Here is a 24935-nt window from a genome sequence, read left to right as displayed (position 1 = left end):
TCTGGTGACGGCCACTGACGGCAGGTTGGCTAAGTTCCCCGCCTGTGGAGAGCGTGCCCGCTGCCCGCAGCCCCCCCTCCATACCTCTCCCGGCACCGCACAGCCAGCTCCCACCTGGGCCTCAGCCCTCCACCCAGACCTACCCCAGGCTCCACGCCAGCCCCGCACCCCAACCCCTGCACGGCTGAAGCCCATCCCCCAGTGGCACCCTGGTCCCCACCATGTCTCCACCTGCGCCAGCACGTGGGTCCTGGGCGCAAATGAGGGCATGGTATGCAGGCCGCAGGGTCCTGGGCACAACGCTGGCCAGTGTCATGGTCACACAAGAGCGGGGGGTGCAGGGCGCAGCCCAGAAGTGGGAATCCATTGTCCAGGAGTGACGCACACAGGAGACAGGTACAGAACGTGCCACGCCCTAGCCTGAGCTGCTCCCGTGTGGCCATCAGTGTGAGCTGGCCGTAGCCTGGAAAGGCCCACGTGGACAACCCTGTCCCTACCCTGCCGGACACCAGGTCACTCAAGAAGGAAGGCGAGACCCTGAGGTGGGCTCAGGACACTGGCGGCTGGCTCCGAGGGAGGGCGAGGCTGCACTCACGTGGACGTGGTGTGCACACATGCGCCTGTGGGTGCCACCTGCTCTTGCCTGTGATAGCCAGCCTCCCCACCCCCACCCCAGGCAGGCAGTGTCCTGTGAGCCCCTCCCAGACCCCAGGCACAGACCCACCCCCGCCAAGATTACAGGGGCTTCCCGAGAACATGAGGGAACCACTGGATGGCTTCCCCATCCTGCAGAAGGGCTTGAGCCCACCTGTGCCCACCTTCTCTCTTCTCATCCCACACCTGACGGGGCCAGGACACCCCGCCAGGCCACTCCTGGGCCCCGACCCACCTGCTGACACTGTTTCACCTGTGTCTCGGGCTGCATGCTGGGTCATTCTCTCTACCTGTTCTCCCTGCAGCAGCATCCCAGAGCCTGTGGACGTTTTAGAGAGGATGGCACTGTCGTTTTCTAGCCCTTCCACGTTGATTTTTTTCAAATCTACAGGGTTATTTTCCAAGCTTCCGTTTGACCTGTTGGCATTTCCGACCTGTCTTCTTTGAGCAAACCTGTTTTATACTCAGGGTCTGAGCGTCCCATATGCACCTGACGCCTGGCTGGCTACTTCTGGCAGCTCTCGCTCACGATGCCAAGTTTCTTGAGAGTTAGGGTTGGACTGTTGTCTGTTCACTGCCCTCTGACCTTGAAAAAAAATCACTTGAGGCACACCGAGGTCTAGGACAAAGGACCTTGCATCAAGGGCCCCAGGTTAAGGAAACATGGTTGAAAAGGAAACTCAAAACTTGGAGGCTTTCTATCCAAACTGGTGGTGGGGAGTGTGAGCTCCATGTCCATGCAAGTCTGGCATGAACCATGACTTCTCAGGGACAGACTTCCCACCTGAGGTCTGCCTGGGACACCGTCCTGGGCAAAAAGGTCCACCTCTGTGCCTCCTCACCTGGAGGGTACAAGCCTCGGGGTCCGAATGATTGCGACAGGGCCTACTACAGACCTGGTCTTGCCACGGTGGAGCTGGTGGGACAGGCAGGCCTGCAGGAGGTCACGCCTTCCACGTGCACTGCAGCTGGCATGGCATCTGGAGAACCCGATGGCGGGAGTGCCCTAAGGACAGTTGTCCAGGTGGCGACCAGCAAACAGCAAACCAGCTCGCAACTCCCGCCCAGGCTGTTCGCAGGGTTTTCTTCTCGTTTACAGATTCTGTTCTGGGCTTTGTCCCTCAACTTAGGGACCACCTGCCCCTCTCAGGAGAGCGAACGACTTGTGCACAAAGACACCAGACAGCCTTCCACAGCCAGACCGAGGCCACCAAGCCCAGTCATTTGCCAGCAGCGAGATGGCCCTGATTTCATTCTCTCCAGTTTGCCCTGGTAAGCCCTGACAACCTTGATAGCTCTTTATGGCCAAATGACCTTGAAGCAGTTTATAAAGCACTTTGCAGCTGCTATTAGTTGGGGGGGAGTAAAGCGCTTCCCCCCACCCATTCCCAGGACTGCTTCTAAGAAGCCTGTGTCACCCTCACGGGATACCAGTGCCACCAGTGGTCAGCAGGACTGAATCACTGCTCACAGCCACCAGGGCCACGTGGCCCGACATGCAGTCCACACCCCAGCCTCTCCACTGTCGAGACCCCCCCCAACTGCACATAACAAAGGACCAGCACCCCAAGAACAAGGGAGACCAAAATGTTTAAGTTATTAAATCAAATATACAGAGTGATTCATTTAATATGTACATATTTACAAAAATGCACTTTCACAGGGGGGGCCGGGGCTGGCAGGTGGGCAGCGGCCTGGTGCCCACAGCAAACGCTGACAGTTGCGAGGGGAGAGTTTGTGTGAAGGCACTTGTCACAAGCTTCAATACTGCCACCGTCCCGGGGAGAACAGAGCAGTCAGGAAGGGCACTTCTGAAAACACAGTTGAAAGATCTCTAGAGTGAGTGTTCCGGGCAGGAGCAAGTGAGGACAGCGGACTGGGGGGCCTGACCGGTGAGCCCTCAAGGGGCTGCCCACGGGCCTCGGGTCACGCCAACACCACCGCCCCACTGATGACCTCAAGCCCTACTGACAACCACAGGCGCCATGGTCCGCCACAGGGCCACACCAACAGTCATGGGCCACACTGTCAGCCACGGGTGGTCCCACCGACAGCCATGGGCCCCACAGACGTCCACGGGTCCTGTCAACACCGTGGGCCATGGGTCCCACCGTCTTTTTGGCCTGGAGCCACTGAGAACCCCAAGTGAGGAATACACAGGAAGATTCTGTAAACAGCACACCGCCTCTGGTAACAAGCGTTAAACAGCTTGGTGAGAACACGACACCCTCCGCTCTCCCCCGCCACACAGTGGGCGCCCCGCCGGAAACGGTACAAAAATAGCAACTATCCGAGAACACCCCCGCCGTTTTCCGCCTGACAGTTACCGAATAATTTATACAAGGTTAACGAAACGTAGAAAATAAACATTTGTTTTTGGTTTTTGGTGTTTTTTTACACAAAATAAACTATGCACACAGCCTCAGCCTCCCACGGTCCGGCAAAGGGTCACGCGCGGCCCGCTGGCGGCCTGCCTACTCCTGGCCAGCGCGGCGGGCCTCGCCCACGCCCCGGACTGTGCGGTTGTCCACTTTGGGGCCTGAGACCCAGCCGGCCGGCCTCCCGGGCGAGCGGCCGGGCTCTTTGGTGAGTTTGTGCGCGAGGAACTTCTCGGCTTCCAGGGAGTCCTCCTCCGCGCGGCCGGGCTCCTCGTCCTCCTCGTCCTCGCCATCCCCACGGCCCGCCCTGCGCGGCGGGGGCGTGAAGTTCTTGCACTGGTACAGCGCCTCCTTGTGGCCGCCCGCTGGCCGCTCGATGGGGTTGCGGATGGGGTTGAGCGGGGCCCACTGATTGTTGGCGCTCTCTTCCCGCGGCAGCCGGCTCCTCTCCCGCTCTTTCCTGCGCTTGCGGGTCCACCAGACGCAGACAGCCACGCAGGCCAGACACAGCACGCTGAACACGCCACACAGCACGGGCACCAGCACACCTGCGCGGGCGGGGGCATTTGCAGCCCAGGTACTGCCGGCCCTGGCCCAGCCCACCAACCCCCCACCCGCCCCCTGCTCACCTGCGGAGGGGCCGCCCAGGACCACCGTCTCCACCTTGACCTCAGTGACGGCCAGCAGCAGTGAGCTGTTGCCCCGCTGGGTGATGGCAGCCACGATGGCGTGAGCGGCACTCTGGATCAGGCTGCTGTCGGGCAGGTCCCGCGCGGGGCTGAAGGACTGCAGCAGAGGACAGTGCTGAGGTGCCCGCCCGCCGACCCCTGGGGCCTGCGCCCCCCACGCCCGGCGGGAGCCAGGACAGAGCGCCTGGCTCTGTGTCCACCGGCCAAGGGGAATGCCAGGGTTGCCGTCCAGCTGCACAGACCACGCAGGCACAGTGGTCCTGAGCAGGGCTGCCCTGGACCAGGGCAGTCAGGGCAGGGGGCTTGGGAGTCTGGTCCCCGGGTCTTGTGGAGGAGAGGGCCCCGCTAGGCGGTTCACAGGGAGATGGGTGTGTCCTGACCGGTCCTTTCCATCCGGGGCAGGAATGGCTGTCAGGGCCACTGGCAGCCCCAAGGGCACCACAAGCCCGGTACTGCCCCCAGTGCGGGAGCTGTCCCGCCTGTGCCTCTGCCCATATGGCACCCTACCGCCCAACGCTGGCACCAGCCAGCACCCTGAGGAACTGCTCCGCCCCCTTCCCCTGCCTGCACACTCCCAGCCACAGCCTCACCCTAACCTGTGGTTTCTGGTTTATTGGCCGCGCCCCTCAGGGCCAAGAGCAGGACCCCAAGAATGCCCACTGTACCCCATCACTGTCCACCCCAGACCTGTCCACTCTCCTTCCCTGAGTGCTGCCTCTGTTCCCCATCTCCTGCCGACACCTGGGGGTGTCTTATTGCTCCAGGGACACATGCCCAAAGCCCCAACCTCCACGGCTTCAGACACCAGACACGAGAAGGGACACAATCCGAGTCCAGGTCCGTCACCGTTCAGTCAGTGCTGCCTCTGAGACTCTCCAGCCAGCGCCTGACCCAGCCTGTGATCTGCTGACCTGGCGCCCCGCCCCTTTCGCTTCTGCAGCCTGAGCCCAGCTCCCTCAGCACCTCTCCCCACCCTCTCCTCCAGGTCCCTGGCCTGCTGCCCCTGCCTCACCCGCACACGAGCTCCTGTGGGCCTCTGCCAGCCTCCTGCAGACCCTTCATTTCAGAAGACAGGACGAGTGACCTCACCCTACACCCTTGCTCTACGTCCCTCGAGAAGCTGATCCCTAATTGCCAATGACCGTCTCCCTCCGCTCCGAGCCACTCCCTGGCCCCTCCTGTCCACTCTCAGACATGCACACACTGGCCCCTCCTTGCCCCTCCCACCTCTGCCTTGCCCCAGCTGCTGGCCCAGCAGTGGACCCAGTCTTCCAACCTGGCCATATGCATTGCCTTGAACTGTGCCCCCAAGTCCTGGTCTTAGCTCCCCTGCCACCCCTGTCCCAGCTCCACCAGCCTCCAGTGAGAGCACCCACAGCCCATCCTACACAACTGCAGTGGGGGCGGAGTCCTGAGTCAATGGGTTACTCTGTCTCCCCGAGTCCATGGGACCAGCCTGGCCTGGCCGTCCGCCCCAGCACCTCCAAGGAGCATACAGAATGCGCTGAGCAAGGGTGGCCATTGGGCCCATCCAGCACTCACCATGGCCACCTCCACAGCACTGGACCCCGAGGATGGCCGGTCACAGAGCAGCACGAGCAGGCGGTCCCGGGCCACCGTCCTTGTGGCTGGCAGGGCACGAATCCCTGAGCAGATGGCGCCCACAGTGGTACCCTGGGCAGAGATGGGTAGCAAGCACATGAGCAGGGTCCAGTCAGTCCCTAACTGGCACCAAAGGCATGTAGCAGAATACGCCTGACAGCCGTCTGGGGACACAAGGTGGGGATGCAGGAGTCCCACTGGGGAGCTGGCTTCCCACACCAGACCTGTGCCCCACACGCAGGACACAGACCACTCCACCAGAGTACATGCTGGTCCTTTTGCTCCACCCACAGGCCCCAGGGGGTGGGGTGGGGTGTGGCCAGGCCTCACTGACTTCTGAGCCCCTCCCTCTGGGCTCCAAGCATTCAGGCCATAGGATCACCCACAGAGCTGCAGGCAGGCCCAGGCCTCCACGAGAGGGCTGATGGGGTGGCCCCTTGGCTGGGCCCATCACTCCTGGCCTCCCCTGCTGCCCACACATGGCTCACTGCCCCCTCCCTCCCATCTGACCACACAAGGCTGGGCTCCCTGAGTGGCCACGTGGCCACCCACAGCCCCCTAACTCCACAGGGGCTGAGCCACAGCCAGTATGGCAGGCAGCTGGGAGCAGTCTCTGCCATCTGAGTGGTCACTCCGAGGGGACAGGAGTGTCCAGGCTCTGTAGGCACTCGGGGTGCCCACTGCTGGGGCCACTCACCTGGGGCACTTGGTCTCGGTCGAAGTGCAGCGTGAGGCGTGCGCAGTTGTTGTCCAAGTGGCTGGAGCGTGGCAGGCAGGCGGTGCCGGGCAGCAGGGGTTCTGCCGTGCTGCACTCCCCCCAGGCCGCACAGGGTGGCTGTAGGCACTGGCCCGGGGCCTTCTCCTGGCACTGCTGCCCTGGTGGGCACTGGGCACTCAGGGTGTCCGGCCGGCCGGCCAGCAGGCAAGGCTTCCTGCCGCACCACACCTGGACCAGCATGCACAGGGAGAAAGACACATGGGCACCCGCAGAAACGCGTAGGCACCACGCAGGGAGACACACGGCCGGGGTCAGCAAGTCCCAGGGCGATGCCCCACCCCACCACCCAGGGCTCCCAGGCTGACCCTAGCACCAGAAAGGAACCCCACCAGAGCAGCAGTATCCCTGAGGGAGGGTGGGGCCAGGTGGCTAACAGGCCTTGGGCTCCTGGAGCCTGAGCACGGTTAAGCCTCAGTTTCCCCAACTGTACAATGAGGACAGGAAGCTGGCGGTGCCAGAGGGCCCTCCTCCCCAGATGTCCAGCAGAGACGGGCAGACTTGGCTCACCCCCCAGCACCAGCTCCCAGGTCTCACAGGGTGAGTCAGGATAATGGACAAAAAATGGGCCCACCCCAGGCCAAGGGCACCAGGATGTGAGACCCAGGCAGGGCAGGACTGGTCAGGGAGGCTCTTGGGCGGGGCCCCCTGGCACCTTGCTACAGACTCGGCGGCCGTCCAGGCAGCGGCAGCTATTACAGTCTTCCACCCAGGAGCTCCCATGTGGGAAGGGCACGCCCTGTGACCAGCAGGACCTCCCGAACACGAGCACTGTTGGGAGAGGGAGTGAGGGGTCAGTGGTGGGCAATGAGCCCTGGAGTCCAGGTCTTGCCCCTGCCCCGCCTGGCGTGGCCCTGACCCAGAGTGGTGCTCTCCACCTACCCTCCTGGCACCGTGGGCCAGCCCGGCCTGGTGGGCAGCTGCAGCGATAGCCGTTGATCTCATCCACACACGTGGCCCCGTAAGCGCAGGGCGAGGACTGGCACTCGTCAATGTCTGCAGGACAAATGGGGCTCAGCGGGCAGCATGGAGGCCAGCGCCCAGGAAGGAGGCCTGTGCAGGTCCCCGAGGGGCAGGGCCCAGGCCAGCCCAGGTTTCTGAGCTGGGCCTGGCACAGTCACTGTCACCAGCCTGAGGATTAATGAGCTACAGTCCCCCATCCTTTTCCATCCTCTTCTGGAATAGGGTGGGCAAGGCCCTGGGGCACAAACACCTCAGCTCAACTAGGGTCCATCCCCTTCTAGGGCAGCCCCAGTAGTTGGGCTGGGGTGTGAGCATAGGGGTGCTATGGGCAGGGCACAGACAAGTGGGGAAACTGAGGCTTGGAGCGAGGCAGGAAGTGGCTGTGTTCACGCTGTCTTTCAGCGTATGTGGACCCTCGTGACCCCCGACCCCAGACACCTGGGCCCACCCCCCAGCCTCCCCGCCTCACTGATGCGGCAGTCAGGACCCGCGAAGCCAGGCGCACACTCGCAGCGGAACCAATTCACACCATCGACACAGACGCCGCCATTGTAGCTGCAGGGGAGAGGGCAGGTATCAGGAGCCCACGCCAGCCTAGCTCCCCGGGGTCCACCGGCCCCCAGGGCTGCCACTCACCAAGGCAGAGGGTTGCAGTCGTTGGTGTCTGCATGTGGGCGAGAGAAAGGGAGGTCAGCACAGCAGCCACCCCCCAGCGCCCTGTACCCGGTGTAGGTGCCCCGGACGTGGAGCAGGCAGACACCAAACTGTCCACGCCAGCCCACCATATCTGCTGGGAGGCTGGGTGGGCAGGTGGCTTCATGAGGAGGTGGCCCTGGGCAGTCACAGAGGGGCCAATCCTGGAGGGTGCCTTTCGTTGGGGTGAGCAGGAGCCCGGCTGCAGGGCTGGAGGTGGGAGGATCGGAGGTAGCAGAGCAGGTCTTGGGATACAACTGTGTTTTGGTGGACAGGTGCAGAGGGCACGTCCACGGGGCAGGAGGAGCAGGCCTGGGGAGCCTGGTGGAGAAGAGCGGGCCCCATGCCACAGCACCCCCCACCCCTCATGGACCCTCCCACCCCAGGCCTCCCTCTGGACAACCCCCCCCCAGCAGCTCACTGTGCGTGCAGGTGCGGCCCTCCCAGCCATCCCGGCAAATGCAGGAGAAGGAGTCCCCACTGCCCACACAGGTGCCCCCGTTCACGCAGGGGTTGGGCAGGCAACTGCTGTTCTTGGCTGTGATGAAAAGGAAGGGGGCCTGCTCATCTGGCACTGGTGGACGGGGTCTCCACACCGTGCCCCCGAGCCAGGAGCAGGGGCAAAGCCCGTGCCTAGGCCCCTGACACCCAGGGCCTCCTCACCAATGTTACAGGTGCTGCCCTTCCAGCCTGGGGGGCAGGCACAGCGGAAGGTGTCGCCACTGTCATAGCACGTGCCACCGTTGCTGCAAGTATAGGTGTCACACTGGAACTCGCCTGCGGGCACACAGGCTGCTCAGCGGGCATGCCGCAGAGCAGCAGGCAGGTCCCGGAAGGCAGCCCGGCGGGCACTCACGCGAGTGGCAGGTCTTGCCCTTCCAGCCATCGTCACATACACAGTAGAAGTCATTAACCAGGTCATAGCAGTGGCCGCGGCTGTGGCAGGGATCAGGAAGGCAGTCGTTGGGATCTGGGGGCGAGGATGCCGGTCAGCAGGGGGTCACGGGCATTCAGGGAGGGTTTCCAGTGGGGGAGGCACTGGAGCTGGGCCGGGAGAGACAGAGGGGCTGGAGAGACAGAGGGGCGGGAAAGGAGAGCCAGGTGGCAGGAGCCAGGACTAGGCTGAGGTACTGGTGGGAGCCCCCCAGGCAAGGTGTGGCGCACCCAGCACACAGAGGCGCAGCCATGGGGACGGTGGGGGAGCCTGGCGAGGCCCACTCACTGGTGTCGCACAGCTCGCCCTCCCAGCCGCTGGGGCAGAAGCAGCGGAAGGCGTCCACCTCGTCAATACATGTGCCCCCATTGCGGCATGGCTGGCCCAGGCAGTCGTCGATGTCTGCGGGAGGCAGGGGTGAGCAGGGTCCCCAGCTAGCCCGGCCCCCACCCAGCCCCCGGCCACTCACTCTCGTGGCAGTAGGCACCCGTGAAGCCGCTGTCGCAGACGCAGGAGAAATTGCCCCCAGGCTGGCTGACGCAGTGTCCATGCTGGCCGCACACGCGCCTAGAGGGCGCCGCACCGCCCACCCTGGGTCCCACCTCCAGATCGCAGCCATCGATCACTGCGGCAAACGAGGAAGGGTCAGCCTGCCCCCATCTCTGTAGTCCCCGCCCATGTGCGCCACCTCTGCAGGCCCCACCACACACCTACCTTTGCAGGCACCGCCAGGGCATGGCTCCCTGGGCACGGAGCAGTTCTTGCCACCCATGTCATCGGGGCACGCGCAGTAATAGTCGCCCTCCAGGTTGTAGCAGCGGGCGCCATTCTGGCAGGGGCTCGGCTCACAGAAGTCGATGTCCACCTGTGGGGTGGGGGGCATGGTGAGGGCCCAGCCCTGCACGCCGAGGTACTGGAAGATGATCCAGACGTTTTGTCCACTTGAGGAATCCCGGAGGCTCTGGTCCTGCTCAGCCTAAACACCAGGGCCTTTTTGGCCAGAGCCTGAAGAACCTCCCACCCGAGACTGTCCAGGCCTGTCAGCTGGACGGAAACACCTGCGGGCCCTCAGGCCCCTCCCGCCATGCTCACTCCACCACAGCCTGCTTCCTCTGCCTGCCCCCGGCGGCATCCGGCCTCACCCCTCCTGCTGGCAGGAAGACCAGCTCCTGACCCTCTTTCTCCAATGCCATGACCACCCTGAACCCAGTCTGTGGGTCCTCCCCAGACGCACCACCAGGCTCCATGGTCCCCGGCAAGACCTCACTATGGGCCCCAGGAAGCCTGCTGGCCAGGAGCCCTGCCTTGTGCACCCCTGCAGCCCCAATACTCTCCCCTGCAAAGACTGGAGCAAGTGACGGAGGCAGGCTTCCACCCAGCCCTCCCCAGGCCCCACACACAGCATGTGCAGCCTCTCACATGCTGTCACTCCCACCCTACCCCCCCTTTCAGGCTGCCTACCTGCTCCACCCCATCAAAGTCACTTGCTCTCCAGTCACGGTGTGGTAGACAGCGCACCTGGGCAGCCAAGTGACCTGCCGGTGCTTCTCATGACAAGCAGGGACCCTTTCACCCTCCCCCTACCCTCTGCCCAGCCAGGTGCCTGGACTTGGGGGCCTGGGTCTTGGTCTAGGACTGAGCCTGGGACACTCTGTAGGGTCACCCCACACACACACACTACAGCCCCTCCTGGTTACTCGGGTGGCCTGGGGACAATGACCTGCCCCTGAGGCTCCCGGGAAGGGCAGAACAGCACCCAGTCACCTCGCAGAGTGGTCCGGAGAAGCCCTGGGGGCAGTGGCAGCGAAACCCGTCGGTAAGGTCCTCGCATAGGCCGCCCAGGCAGGGGCTACTGGCACACTCGTCCAGCTGCAGCTCACAGTGCCGGCCTCCGAAGCCCCGTGGGCACACACACTGGTAGCCGTTCACCAGGTCCTGGGCAGGGCAGATGGGCAGTGAGCCTCTTACAGCTGCACCCAGCAGGCACCTCCGGCCCCACGCCCCTCCCACAGGTGTGTAGGGGCAGGGAGGCCGGCCACAGCTTACCTTGCAGGTGCCACCGTGCTGACACTGCCCGGGACAGTCGTCGATGTCTGGGGGACATACGGGCACAGTCATGGGCAGGGTTCTTGAGCTCTCCCAGCCCTCCCGCCTGCCGCCTGCCCACCCATACTGACTGATATGGCAGTTGACGCCCTTCCAGCCCGGGATGCAATCACAGTAATAGCCACCAATCAGGTTTTTGCAAGAAAAAGCATTAAGGCACGGCTTCCCTTCACACTCATTGGCGTCTGTGGACGAGACAAGGGGGAGAATGGGGCCCGAGCCCCACCTGCCCCGCCTGCCCCTCCTGGCACCCGCAGCCCCAGCAGCACCAGCAGCAGCCGCTTGCATGCACAGCATGCGGTCCATGCACACACCTGCCCTGTGGGGCCCTTACCCAGCTGGCAGGTGGCCCCCACCCACTGCTCGGGGCAGATGCACTCAAAGCCATCCACTTGGTCCACACAGGTGCCGCCTGCTGCACACGGGCTGGAGGCGCACTCATCGATGTCTGCAGAGGGACAGAAGGAGGCGTGGAACGTGGGTGGTGTGGGAAGGCGGGGCCCCACAGGGCGGCAGGGGCCACGTGCCTGGGATTTCCGGTCACTCCTCTCCTGGCTTAACCACTGTGCCCCAGTCCCGCCCTGCAGACCCCTCAGGCTGCAGCCCCCAATCCACTGGAATGGGTGCTCACCCAGTGCACAGGTGGGCCCGCTCCAGCCAGATGGGCAGTGGCACTCGAAGCCGGAGGGCACCTCATGGCAAGAGCCCCCGTTGGCACACGGGTTGGAGGCACAGGCATGCTCTGCTGCATTGAGAACCAGAGGCAGTGGGTGGGGGGGTGGCCTGGGCCCCCCACTTTCCACAAGTGCTCCTCCCCACATCCACAGGGCCCCAAGGCTGGGGCAAGGGGGCGCCCAGGGCCAAGCAGCGGGGCACCTGAGAACCGGCACGGCGTCCCATGGCGGGCCCTGACGTACCCCGCTCGCAGTTCCTGCCCGAGTAGCCAGCAGGGCAGGCGCAGTGGTACTGGTCGGGTTCGGCGTTGATGCACGTGCCCCCATTGGTGCAGGGGTGGTGGCTGCCGCAGTAGTTCAGGTCTGGGGGCAGGGGTGGGTGCTCAAGGGACAGGCCCTGCCCTTTGCTACCCGCCTTCCCCAAGATGGCTGAGCCTCCGGCCTTGCCACCTGGCCGCCCACCACCCACCGCCTGCCCACCACTACCTTTGTTGCAAAGCAGGCCACCCCAGTTGGTCTCGCAGTTGCACTGCCAGGGCTCCACGCAGCTGCCATGTACACAGCCGGGGTATGGGACGCACTCATCACAGAACCTCCCTTGCCAGCCGTAGCTGCACCTGGGGAAGTCCAAGGGCCATGGGGCCTGGTGGGTGAGGGTGGATGCCGGGAGCTGTGGCAGCTGCCAGGGTGGCACAGGGATGCAGGCTCGGTCACGTGGGCCACCCCTGGGCTGGCAGCCTGAGCCTTTGAACTGGAGCAGGCCCCGAGCCAGGTGGGGGTTACGGCTGGCCGGCTGGCCATCCAGCCCACACTGTCACGGGCACTTCCCGGCCTGTGGCCGAGGACAGTGGGCCGCAGCTGTCCAGTCACTCCTCCCTGAGCTATTTTGGGACTTAGCCCCGAGCAGGGCCCCCAGAGCAGGCGCCGGGAAAGGGAGGCCCTACCGGGACCCCAGGAATGAGAGTGCCAGCTCAGACCACAGGCCAGCAGAATGCCAGGAGAGGGCTCCTGGCACGGCCACAGCTCTGTGACCTTGAGGACAGCTCAAGACCTCACCCGAAACTCAAGGGCAGTAACTTCTCTGTCCCAAAAAGCCCCATCAAGGGCCCATGTCACAGGTGGGGTTACCAAGGCCTACAGGCTGCAGCAGGACAGCCCTGCAAGAGGCCAGGCTCAGGGCAGTGCCTGGCCCAGGAAGAGTCACCTGCTCGCTGGCAAATGGCCTAGAGAGACCTCTTGGCTCCAAGGCCACGACCCCGAGACCTGGCCCTGCCCCATGCTGTGGGCCAGCACCCCCTCCGAGAAGTCTTTCAGGAGGGGGGGCAGGTGGCACCCAAGGCTGTCAGTGCAGGCCCCCTCCCAGGCCGTGGCTGGCCCAGGAAACTCGCAGGGGACAGAGGCTGCTGCCCCGCCAAGAGCCCAGAGCTCCATCTGATTTGGGGGCACTACTGTCAGGGGAGAGAGCCCACCGTCCTACGGCAGATACCCTGGGGCCCGCAGGCCACCCTCCAGGCCCTGAACAGGACCCCCAGAAGCCCCATTCCTAGAACTCAAAGGTCCTGTGGGAAGGGAATGACATCCAGACCACGTCACTTCCATGCTGGCACCTGCCATGGGAATTTATTTTGTAAAAGGAAGGAGCCACGGCCCTTCCTGGGCCATCCCCGGGCCCGTGGCCATCCAGAGGGGACGTTGGACAACTCAGTGGGCACAGGGAAGCCGAGACTGGCGAGAAGGGGCTCCACCATCCAGCCCCACGTGCACAGAGGACCCACCCGAATCCTCCCTCCAGGTGATGTGGGGGACCAGGCTTGGGAGGGCCCATGCCACCTTGGGTCACCTCAGCAGGTCCCAAGGGCGTGCTCTCAGCCCCGGGTGAGGCAGCCCTCGGCAGGCCCCCACCTCCCTAGCATACGGCTCCAGAAGCCGGGGAGGAGGCGGCAGGAAGGCACGGCCATCTCCGCAGCATCCGGTGGGGGGTGTCCTGCAGTGAAACCGGAGCCGGGAGCCACCGGCAGCAGCTGGGCCTCACCCACAGGGCCTGAGAGGGCGGGCGGGGGCCGGCCCCTGTCCTCAGGAGTCCTGCCCCTTAGCTTCCTGCACAGCCCACACCAGTGAGAGGGTGGGGCAGAGACCAACTGCTCTCCCACCTTCCCCCACCTTGGCTGCTCAATCACTGGCCCGCCATGAAGGTTGTGCACTGCACACAGTGCCAAGCCAGGACCCGCAAAGCTAGTGCGGAGCTGACGGCCAGCCCCACTGTGCTCACTCCCCTGCTCCTGTGGCCCAGGGTCCCCAGGCTCACACCCACCACACAAGTCAGAAGGCAGGCCCCACATCCACCCTTCCCACCCAGGGTATGGCTCCTGGGAGCGGCTGGCCCCCAAGACATGGACCTGCCCTGCACCAGGCCGCCCCCTAGGTGCCCTCTTACCTCTGCTATGTCCCCACACCTGGAAGCCCACTTGATTTATCTGAAATCCAGCAGTGTGAGGGGCTGGCTGGGTGAAGCCGAGCCCCCTGCCCTTCCCTGGCCAACGCCACCACACAACAGATGGAAGGGTCACCGCCCCTCCCTTCCTGGCTCCCAAACCTTGCTCTCCTGTCTAAACTCATCCCTGTGTGACTGTGGGGAAGTTACTTAACGTCTCTGTGCTCAGTGTCCTTGTCTGGAAAACGCGTATGGAAGCAAATCCACCCAGTGGGGGGAGTTCTGGGATTAGTAAAACACCAGGCGGGGGCCAAGAGCTTCACTCACCCCCACCTGCCGTCTCCGCCAACTTGCAGCTCCTCCCGAGGGCTGAGAGGCTGAGAGTGTCTACCTGGGCCCAGCCCCGTCTCCCAGGCTGTCCTCAACATGCCCAGCACCCACCCTGGCCTGCACACTGTGAGAGTACCATGCTCTAAGTCTCCTGCCCACTCCAAGCCCCTGGCCCGGTCCCCTCTGACTGCCCACCCCTGCCTCCTGGCTGCTGCTACATGGCAAAGCTGCTCACCCACTGCTCCCCTCCTACCTTCCTGACCTGCCCCATCGGGGGTCTCTCCCACCATCCCCCAGGTCAGTCTCCCACACCTGGTCACCAGGACCCCTGCCTTCCCGGCCCCGACACCAGTGGCAGTCTGCACACACTGCACACCTCTACCAGCAGGAGGCCGAGGCTGGTTCCTTGGCCTCTTCTCTCCACCTGCCCCCAACCTAGGGCTTCAAACTCCGCCTGGACGCTACCGCTACCCCACTTGTGTCTCAGGCCAAGCCCCTCCCCATTAACCCCTCCGCCTTCCACAGGTCTCTTGGGAGAGGGCAAACACCCCCTCCAACATGACAGGCCTTTCTCTACCTGCCTGCTCTGCCTGCGGCCACCCCTACCTCAGTTATGACAGCCCCACCGATCAGTGGCACAGGCCAGAAGGCTTGGGGTCCTCCTTGGCCCCCACTCTTTCACCCCTATATTAAATCCACTCCAGGACGTTTGCAGGTCCCGCCCAGTTCTCCACCTCCCAGCCCTGTAGCCTCCCTGCCGGGCTCTTCCTTCCATCCCACCTGGCCCAGCTCTAAACCCTCTGGGTCCCACCCCACCCTCACTGGCATCTCCTTGTCCCCCACCCACCAGCTCAAGCCCCCATGCTGTCTGCACCTGGTCCTCCGTGCTGTGGGCAGCCATCCTCGGGTGGCCCTTGGTCTCCAGGCCTCTGCCCCTTGGACGTGACTGTCCTGGCCATGTCACATGAAATAGCCCTGGCCACTCCCCCGGTTCCATGCCATGCTGTCCTTGTGGGGCTGTGGCCATCGGCACACCCCGGGCTATGAGGACTGGGGTCTGCCCTGCACCGATTATAAGCTGCACAGGACCAGAGCCTGCATCTCTGATGTCCAGTACAGCAAGCATCCCGCAAACAGTAGGTGCTCAGCCACCCTCTGCTGAGGGAGGAGCATGCGGAAGCAGCTAGCTGTTTCCTGGATGGGGCCACCAGGGCCCAGCAGGGGAGGAGGGCCGTGGCACTCACCTGCACTCCCCAGGCACCGCACATCCCCCGTGGAGCAGGTTACAGCCTTGTTTACACACAGCTGGAACAGAGGGGAGCAGAGAGCCGCTGCAGCAGGGCAGGCCACCATGCCCAGGGTTCCCCACACATGACCCTGAGCCCCCCTGCACATGGCCCCAAGCCCTCCGCACACGGCCCGAGGCCCCTGCACACGGCTGAGCCCCCCCTGCATATGCCCGAGACCCATGCACGCCTGAACCTCCCTGCAGGTGTCCCAAGACCCCCGCACGCGGCTCCGAGCCCCCTGGCCCACGCACCTTGCTTGCACTCCCGGCCCATCCAGCCGTCCATGCAGGCCTTGTTGCCATACTGGTCACAGGTGTAGTGACCGAAGAAGTCACTGCGTGGCCGGCAGAACTTGTTGCAGGTGGGGCTGTAGTAGTTCTCAGCGCAGCGCACGCGCACCTGCAGCTCTAGCTGGGCCACATGGCCGCTGAAGTGGAGGCTCTTCCAACGGTCCTCGGGGTTGATCATGCCAGCGTGCCAGACACGCTCGATCAGCAGCTCCTCTGTCGGGGCAGCGTGGTCGGTCAGCCACGGTGACGCCACTCCCACCGACACCAGCCCGGGCTGCCGCAGGAAGCTCGGGCCCAGGGAGGACGCCTGCTCCCCACCCCAAACGCAGCTGCAGCTGAGACAGGGAGGTGGGAGCGCCCTTGCAAGGCCCCCACCTGTGCCCCATGGCGGTGATCCTCCTCCCACGCCAGCACCCTCCACCCCAGGTACACGTCACCCATCCTGCATGGGGATGTCGTTCAGCTGCCCTGTGTCTCTCCTGCTCCTGACCCCCCAGGGCCATTCCTGCAGCAGGCACACCCTACAGCCCAGTCATAGACATGCCTTCTCTCGGCCCCAAGGCTCCAGTGACCCAAGGCTGGGCTTCACCTCAAAACAAGCCACTATGAGGGCGGGGGCTGAGTGGGAGCCATGGGCACACGAGCCCTGTGAACCCATTCTCTATGCTCTTGTGCCTTTGGGATTTTCCACGATGAAAGGCTAGGCAATGCCACACTCCCTCGATGCCCTAAGAAGAGGCTTCTTCCAGCCAGCTCGCACCCACGTTCCACTGCACCCTTTGCCCTGAAACACTCCAGACCTGGGCCACCCGCCCCCATGCCTGCTGGTGCCCCATGGCCGCCACTCCCAGCCCAACCCCCAGCATCTTCTCCTGTGGGACCCAAGGCTCAAAACCTCCATGCTCTGACCCCAGCTCACTGACCTCATTGCTTCAATTCTGCCACATGGCCCCCTGCTGCTCCCTGAACACGTCTGGCTCACTCTGGCCTCGGGGCCTTTGCACGTGCTGCTTCCTTTGCCTACAGTGCTCTTCCCATTTGTACATAGAAAACCTCTTTACCACCACAGAGCCCTGCATAGGCCCAGCCAGCAGCAGGTGAGTCTTGGGGAGAGGGCAGACGAGCAGAAAGCGCCTTTCGGGGGTGCCCCACTCCACTGTGCCACTGACATGGCACAGTCCGAAAGGAACATGGCCAAAGCTGAGACTGGGGAGGAAAGCAGAGCACACACAGCTCTGCTCATCACAAATGCGGCAGAGCTTCCTGGCAGCTAGGGTGAAAAGGGACACCACACACAAGATCCTCAGGGAAGAGGCAGCTTTCCTGGCATACGGCCTGCCCCGAGCAGGAGAGAACAAGGAACCTGGCCACATACGTCTCTATGGCTGGGAGGGGTCCGTGGCCACTGGGCAGGCACTGGCCGGCCACAAGCCGCCGAGCCGGGGCTCACTCACCATCCAGCGTGGTGTCGTTGTCCCAATCCCAGGCTTCCACGATGAGGGTGAATGAACGCTACAGACACGGGGAGGCGCCAGTCAGGTCCCTGCAGCCCCACCGGCCTGCCGCTGTACAGGTGAGGGCCTGCCTGCCGTACCCCAGCCCTGAGCCCCAACTCTGCCCTTGAGTCTGTCAGGGCTTCTCCCCACAGCCGAAGACCCCCCATCAGCACCCTCCTTTCCCCCTTGGCTCTGAGAAACAGCCTCTGGCCACATGTCAGCAGACCCCCAAATGACCTGCTTGCAGGAGGGAGGCTGCCCCCCGGGTCACCAAGCCTTAGTGCCCTGGCCCCTGTGGCCAACGGCCCACACCTGACCAGCCCAACCAGCTCGAGTCAGCAGAGACAGGGGAGCGTGACAGGTGCTGCCCTTCCAGGACACGGCAGGTGCACAGTAAGCAGCACGCAGCACACACATCTGCCTCACCTTGAGAACAGGAAAAGGGCAGCGAGGAGCCCCTGCTGCACAGGTGGGCAACGGAGGCCCAGGGACACCCAGTGCAGCCTCAGCTGTGGTCACCACCCCCTCCCTCCAGTCCCAGACTATGTGATGGGGTGACATCACTGAGAAACCCCAGCACCTGCACCCTCCGTGAGGGTACGCATGCAGCCATTGTCGCTCGCAGGTACAATGACCCAGTGGGAGCGAGCCTTGGCCCTCCCTGCCCAGCTTTTCTCTTCCAGGGACCCTCCGGGGCTCCCCCCATCTTTGGACCAGCCATGAACGGGCTGACCACTCCTCCACCAGACCCTGGCTCCCCAGGGCTGGGGACCCACAGGACAAGGCCACCTCTGGGGCCACAGGTTGCCGGCTTCCCGCCCAAGGGGGCACCGACCCAGGCCAGTCCCACCACCCCTGTGGTCTCCTGCTGATGCCCAGACCCAAGCCTGACAGTCCTCCCTAGGCAAGCCCCGCCCCCCGCCCCCAGCCCCACACCCAACCACACCCACTGCCTCTGAACCTGCCCCTCTCCCTGCCCCCCAAGGAGACACTTGCCTTCCCTTAGCTTCCCTCCCCTCATTCACTGGCTGCCCCTGCTCTGAGCCTCATCCCACCAGCAGGGGCCTCCGAGACACCCAAATGACCCACAGGACCTCATACCCACCAGCTGCCACCCTGGGGCCCACACCCACCCAGGAGCACAGAACAGAAATGGGGAGGGAGCCATCCTCTACCCTTCTAGAACCCTTTCTGCCTCCCATGGGGCTATCACCAGGCTCTCAATCCCACCTCCTGATTCTCCCTTAACCCCATTCCCTCTCACCCGCCACCACCCTCCACCAGGCCAGCAGGCCTGTGCCAGGCTGCCCCTCTAAGGGCTGCCTGAAGCGACTAGGCCTTTTCTACACCCTCATCCACAGGAGCTACAAAGACCCCAGGACTCTGTCCACATCTTCCCAATGCTCAGAGCACTCTTGGGGCTCCCCACAACTGCTGCCCTGCACACAGCCACCCCAGATGCCCACCCTGCCCCCAGGACCTTTGCACACACCACCCCCTTCCTTGGCCTGCAATGGCTCCATCAGGCCAGCCTTCCCCTGGCCATTCCACACGGTGACGGCTCAGTTCCTTCCTGGGCCTCAGTGCCTTCCCAGGCTTCACTTTTTTCGTTCGTTCGTTTGTTTATTCACTTTTGGACCCTGCACTAGGAATAGCTCTGTCACTGGGGACCACAACCTCTGCCCTGGTGGACAGATGACCCAGCGGGGCTCCAGGGAGGGGTGGAGTGCTGTCCTACCCGGGGTCAGGGCCGGCCTCGCAGAGGGTGCCCTGGGACCGAGGCTGTGGAGAGCGAGAGGAGGCTCCCTACGCAGGGGCACTGCACAGCTGGACAGGTGTGGGTCAGGTCACGGGCCACTCATCCCAGTGCCAACTGACGCCAATGCTGAGCAAAGTGAGTGGCTGCGGGGTCCACGTGAGGCCCAGATGCAGGGTGGAGCAGGCAGTGTGGTGGACAGAGGCAGGGGCTGGGTGCAGGGAGCCGGCACGGTGACGGGCAGGCCAGCATGAGCCTGTGACCTCCACTGTGGGTCAGGCCCCCCAGCAGGGCAGGAAAGCCCCAGGCCCAGGCCGCCCACCCGCAGGGCCGCCCTGGCCGTCTCCTGGCACCTGGGCTCCGGGCTCCCAGGAAACCCCACGCCGGCAGCCCAGGTAGGATTACGGCCACCTTCGCCCGCGCCCAGGGCTCCGGTTACCTGCTCCCGCAGGGACGAGCGCCCGCCTGCCCACCCTCAAGGGCCCCAGCGCCCGCCAGCTGGGCTCCCTACACCTGGATGGCAGGGAGGTGTCCAGGGAGAACCTGAGCCTCCCTCGGTGCCGGGCCCCAGCCGATCTCCTCCCGTGGGCTGGCCTCCAGGACTCGGCTTCCCCTAGGCAAACGGCAGCCTGTCATTGCTGTGCTGTCTGCCTCACGGCTGCCAGCCTCACAAGGTTGTGTCAACCCCAAGCCCTGCAGAGCCTGGGCGGGTCCTCTGGGGGGGTCCTGTGTCCTAGGGCCAGGCTGGGGTTGGTGCCTGGGCAGGCGCACGAGGACCGGATTCCCTAGTGAGCAGGCAGAGGAAACCTGGTCCCTCCTCCAGGCCATGGGAGTGCCACTTGGCCAGCTGGCCTCAGTCCCTGAAGACCCAGCCACCTCTTCTTGCAGGCCTACCCTGACCCAGCCACACCCCTTCACGGGCAGACCCCCAAGGCCAGGTCCAAACCTCATCTAACTCAGACGGGGTAACAGGGCCATAGCTCAAAGACATGGAAATGGCACAGGGCAGACATGGGACCAGATGTACCACACCCCACACAGCTGAGGGAACCCCGTGGCCCAGGACACCCCACAGCCCGAGGCACCCCAGGCCTACTGCCCAGGTCAAATGCTCCAGCCTGGCTCCCTTCTGGCAGCACCCAGCATCAGCCGCCTGGACCCCCACGGAGTAGAGCTGGGTGTCCGTCAGTGCCAGGAGCTCTATGCACAGATACATTTCCTGAAACCCGAGCTTTGGAGAGGCCCAGGCTTCTGCCGCCATTGTCACTGGAGGGAGAGGGGGAAGGGGCCTCCCTCAAGGTGTGGGCCCCAGGGCCATGGCAGGAGGGATGGACCACAGGCCCACCCCACATAGGAACCCAGACACTCCCTCCACACCAGAGACCCACCAGGGCCTTCTCTGGGTATGCCCCACCCACTGCACCCTCAGGCCCCTTGCTGGGAAGACGGCCAGCAGCCCAGGGTCGCCTGGCACCTTGTCACATGGACCTTGTAAGACTGCTGTAGCCCCTGGCTCACCTGGGATCAGGGGATGGGGAACCTGCACACCTGGGCTCTGGCGATGGGGACGCTGGCTCACCTCAAGTGTGGAGAATGGGGACCAAGTTCAACTGGAATATTGGGGATGGGGACTCGGCTGCCTGGGGATTAGAGATGCTTGTCTCCCCACCTCCAGCTCAGGCCATGGCCTGGCTCCCCGGAGAACCCCCTCACTGGTCCCTGAGGGGGGACCCTCCCATGAAGCCCCTGCCTCAAATCCTGAAGGGGCCTCTTCCCTATCAGATGGAGCCTGGCTCCCCAACCCACCCTGCAAGGCCCAGGGTCAAAGCCCCCGGCCCATTTGCAAGCCCTGCACTGGCCAGTGTAGCCCTCCCAGGGTCCCCACTTTGCCCAGACACCTGCTCAGCCCCACCCAAGCAGGACTCCTTGGCCCTGCTGCGAAGGTACAGGAAGGAAGGGGGCAGCGTGCACAGAGAAGGCCCCAGGAGGAGAGTCAGTAAGATGGGGCAGGGGCCAGGGTTCCACCAGCCCCCACCCCCTAGCTCCTTGTGGGGGCAGGGAGCACAGGTAGGGCGGTGCCTCTCACCTCCCTCAGCCTGGCCCACCTCAGGCAGGGGGCTCATGCGGCTGCCAGGCCTCCACGGTAGTTGGATATGGTGGAGCCCAGGCCCTGTGCTCACATCCCACCAGGCCCCTCTGTGGGTACAAATGCCCCCCCTCACACACATCCCCAAGCACACCCCAGGCCCCAGAGCCCCTGGCCTTCCGCTGGGCAGCCAGTGGAGGCGGGGAGGAGACTAGGCAGGCTGGGTGCTGGGCTAGGGGCTGCCTGCAGCCATACCCCTCTCATGCGGCCACATCATTGCCCCATTTCACAGGTGGGAAAGCCGAGCCCCAGAAGCTGCCATGGCCCAGAGTCTCCAATTGGCTGCAGTGCCAGAATGGGGTGGGCCTGAAGCCCACCTGTGACGTGTGAGAGGGCCATTCCCACCTTGGCTCTCCTCACAACTCCAGCTTTGCCCACCATGAGCGACTGTACACAGCTGCACACAGGCAGGAAGGCGTGGCCTCCAGCTGGGCCGCAGCCCCTCACTCGGGTGGGGCCCTGGCTGCCACACTGTGGCTCTATCCGCCAGCACCTCTGAGCCCTCCGCCCAGCGGGCCCCCTAGACCCTCTACCAGCCACCTGCTACATCCAGAGAGAACACATGCACACACAGGCACACATGACCACATGTGGCCTCCACCCTGCCAGCTACAGACCAGGCTCCAGGGCCAAAAGGGTGTCCCTGACCCACCTCCTGGGAGGCCAGTAACAGGCATGGGGTCACCCGTGGGGTGGGGTCAGGTGAAGAGAGGCAGTTCCCACCCTAGGGGCTGCCTCCTGGAAGGTCTTGCCCCACCTCCCCACATCTAAGACCCTGGCCTGCCCCTCTCCGGAAGGCAGAGCCTGACATCAACATGGAACCACAGCTGATGGAACCATAGACAGTACAGACACCGGCCCACTGCGCAGGTCAGGGTGCAGAGGCCACCCAACCAGCCTGGGCTACGGGTAGAGGCCAGGGGCAGGGGTAGGGCTGGCCGACAGGGTGGTGGAGAGCAGAGCCCACATTAGCTCCCAGTTCTCCTGCCTCCAGGGACCAGCTTGGGGGCAGGAGGGGCGGCTCTCCATATCCCTGCTTGGGAGCCCACCTTCCACCTGCAGCCATCCCCAAAGCCCTCCTCATGCCTCCTACCCCAGGAACCCCAAGAGTCCAAGCTGGCCCTGGGCAGGAGACCCACAATTCTGCCAACTGAAGCACCCAAGGCAGGGCCCAGCCACTCCTCGGTGCCCAGGGAGCCAGGCACAGTCCCTGCTTTCCTTGGGTGGATGGGCCTGGCGGGTGCCCTGGGTTCCAAACGCACCCCAGCGGACTCACAGTAAGCCAAGGCGCGTGGCCGCGGGGCTGCTGCAGCCCAGCGGAAATACCAGCGCACTGGCATCACCACCCCACTACACGCCCAGCAGCCCAGCCACAGGGCTGCAGGGAGGGGAGATGGGAACTGCCCCCAACGTGCACCACCCCACGGCCCCGGCCACCCAGCTGGGGGCAGACCACCTGTCCCCTCATGGGGCATCTGAGGGTACTAGCTGGGACAGGAGGAAGAGAGGTGAGCTAGCCTGTGACCCAGTGCCTAGAATTCAGGGCTCCCAGGGAGGTGACGGCCTGCCCAGCCTGTCCCACGGCGGACCAGCCTGTGGGGCTGAGAGCCACGCAGGACCCACGTTGGCCTGCTACATTCCTCCAAGGCCTCCCTGCCCCCATGCCACTGCTGCCAACTCGAGCAGAAAACACATCCTCAGGTAGCGATTTGGAGCCGCCCTGGCTGGGGCCCAAGTGCAGATGACAGGCTGCGGCCCTGCTCAGACCTGCCTGCTTCGCGGCTGTGGGGGCGAGGGGGCAGGGCTTATCGGAACTGCCCCGGGCCCTCCCAGGCCTAACCCTTGCCTTTTCCATCCCAGGGACACATTCCCCTCAGAGGCCCTGGGGTCAAGGGAGACCCCCAGAGGCCAGCCAGGCTCACAGGGGCAGGGCCTCCTTATATGGGAAGGTAGTCAGCAATCTGTGAGTGTGGGACAGCAGGTGAGGCCACCTAGCCTAAGCTTAGGAGAAGGTACCAACACAGGGCTCAGAGGCAGGATGGGGCAGGGGGGCAGCCCCCCTCCCCACTGGGTAGGTCCTACTGGCCCACCCTTGCCGGCCTGGCCTTGACCCCCCAGTATCTTTCCAGAGCAAGGCACTAGGTGGACATGTCCTGGTGCCTCCAGCTGGCTGGTTCAGCTGGAAGTCATCGGTTGTAAGGTCCGGCCCGTCGGTCACAGGCTGGCACCCTTCTCCAGCTACTTCCCACTCCCAGGCCCTCTCCCAGGTTCAGCCCACTGCTCCTGACCCTGCGCTCGGGAATCCTGCTCACAGGGTCCTTGCATTCCTGCCCCACCCAGTTCCAGGCCTGTGGCACAGAGACCCTCAAGCGCCAGCCCAGGCCCTGCTGCAGAAAACACATCAGGCACCTGGAGGCCCCGGGACGCCTGCCAACGCTCCCTCCCACAGCCCCCTGCGTCTGTCCCAGCCCTCTCCCACCATGGCTTGGGGCAGCTCACATCCCTCCCAGCATCCCCATGCCCAGGGCTCCTGCCTGACTGGCCACCCCCCAAGCCTCCTCCCAAAATAGAAGAAACAAAACCAAAACCCCCCACACGGATGGTGCCACAGAGTCACGGCACCAGGGCCCATCTGCTCCCCAGGGGTCCTGGGCCAGCAGCAAAAGCTGCAGGCAAGACGCATGCATGAAGCCCTCCCGGACACAGGCCCCGCAGCGCACGCCCGAGATGCCCCCCACCCCCACTGCACCCCCAGAGCATCCAGGAACCAGCAGGGCGGGCGAAGGCTGGCCGCGAGCCCGGTGAGACTCCGCCGGGGCCTGCCCTGTACCAGCCCCAGCACGCGCAGCGCACATGCCTCTGCGGCCTGCCCGGGCCCGGGACGCCTCGCCGCGCCTCCCCACCCAGGCAGACACGCGCAGGGCGACGCAGGCACACGCCGCGACCCCCGCGCGCCCACGTGGCGGGGCGCCGACCGGGCCCCACGGAGCACGCGCCCCGGGGCCCGCCGGCCGCGCGGCGCCCCCTGCCGGCGCGGCCCCGTCTGGGTGCGCGCGGCCGCACGCAGGGCCCCGGCCGCAGGTGCCGGAGGGGCCGTGGGCAGGGCGGGGCCGGGGCGCAGAGAAGGGGAGGGCTGGGGCGCGGGGTGGGGGCGCACGTACCGGCCAGGCAAACTGGAAGGGGATGACGACGAGGCCTGGGTCCTGGTCGCCGCCAGCCCGGGCCCGCGCCCGCGCCCGGTCCCCCGCGGTGCCCGCGGGCGGCAGGTAGAAGGAGTTGCCACCCAGCACGGGCGTGGCGCCGTGGCCGTAGCTGCAGGGCCCCGTGGGCGTCACCTTGGCCTGGTACTCCTTGAGGCACACGCGCACGTACGTGTCGCACTCGTCGTGGCCGCAGCCCCCCGCGCGTGTCGAGCGGCCGTCGCCGTCACAGCAGGCGCCGTTGAGCAGCTCCCCGTTCGCGTTCCGCAGCGCGCTCAGCCGCAGCTCGAAATAGCCCATGGGCCGCGCCGCCTAAAAATAAGGCAGAGGGAGCGCGCGGGAGCCGGGCCGGGGTCGGTGGCAGCCCCGAGGGCGCCCCGCCCCCACGCCGCGGCCTCGCGGCGGCCGGACCCCCGCGCCCGCTCACCTGCACGCACAGCGCCAGCAGCAGAAGCAACCGCCGGGGCAGGCGCCCCCGGCCCCGCGCCCGCATCGCTGCCTCACCCCGCCGCCGCCGCCCCTGCGCGCC

At 64.9% G+C, this 24935-nt stretch overlaps 1 protein-coding gene across 4 annotated transcripts; it reads right to left on the bottom strand.

Moving 5' to 3' along the window:
* Positions 1–2249: 2249 nt before the first annotated feature.
* On the bottom strand, positions 2250–24935 carry JAG2 (jagged canonical Notch ligand 2). 4 transcript variants are annotated; one of them, XM_033108902.1, is made up of 26 exons: positions 24834–24935; positions 24368–24718; positions 17263–17320; positions 15770–16021; positions 15474–15534; positions 11955–12085; positions 11712–11831; positions 11426–11539; positions 11129–11242; positions 10866–10979; positions 10735–10781; positions 10453–10623; positions 9403–9553; positions 9158–9313; positions 8977–9090; positions 8611–8724; positions 8418–8531; positions 8176–8292; positions 7698–7725; positions 7531–7616; positions 6981–7094; positions 6754–6869; positions 6021–6269; positions 5264–5395; positions 3662–3818; positions 2251–3580 (listed from the first exon to the last, which is right to left on the bottom strand). In XM_033108902.1, the coding sequence occupies exons 1-26, from the start codon at positions 24897–24899 to the stop codon at positions 3129–3131; spliced, it is 3699 nt and encodes a 1232-aa protein (XP_032964793.1). In that variant the 5' UTR covers positions 24900–24935; the 3' UTR covers positions 2251–3128. The 4 variants fall into 4 exon arrangements, with proteins under 4 accessions (XP_032964797.1, XP_032964793.1, XP_032964794.1 ...); XM_033108903.1 differs by having other exon boundaries at positions 11426–11536; XM_033108906.1 differs by lacking the exon at positions 9158–9313 and having other exon boundaries at positions 2250–3580.

Source organism: Rhinolophus ferrumequinum, chromosome 6 (genome assembly GCF_004115265.2).
Source record: "Rhinolophus ferrumequinum isolate MPI-CBG mRhiFer1 chromosome 6, mRhiFer1_v1.p, whole genome shotgun sequence".
Taxonomy (NCBI): Eukaryota; Metazoa; Chordata; class Mammalia; order Chiroptera; family Rhinolophidae; genus Rhinolophus; species Rhinolophus ferrumequinum.
This window is presented reverse-complemented; position numbering and strand designations above follow the sequence as displayed.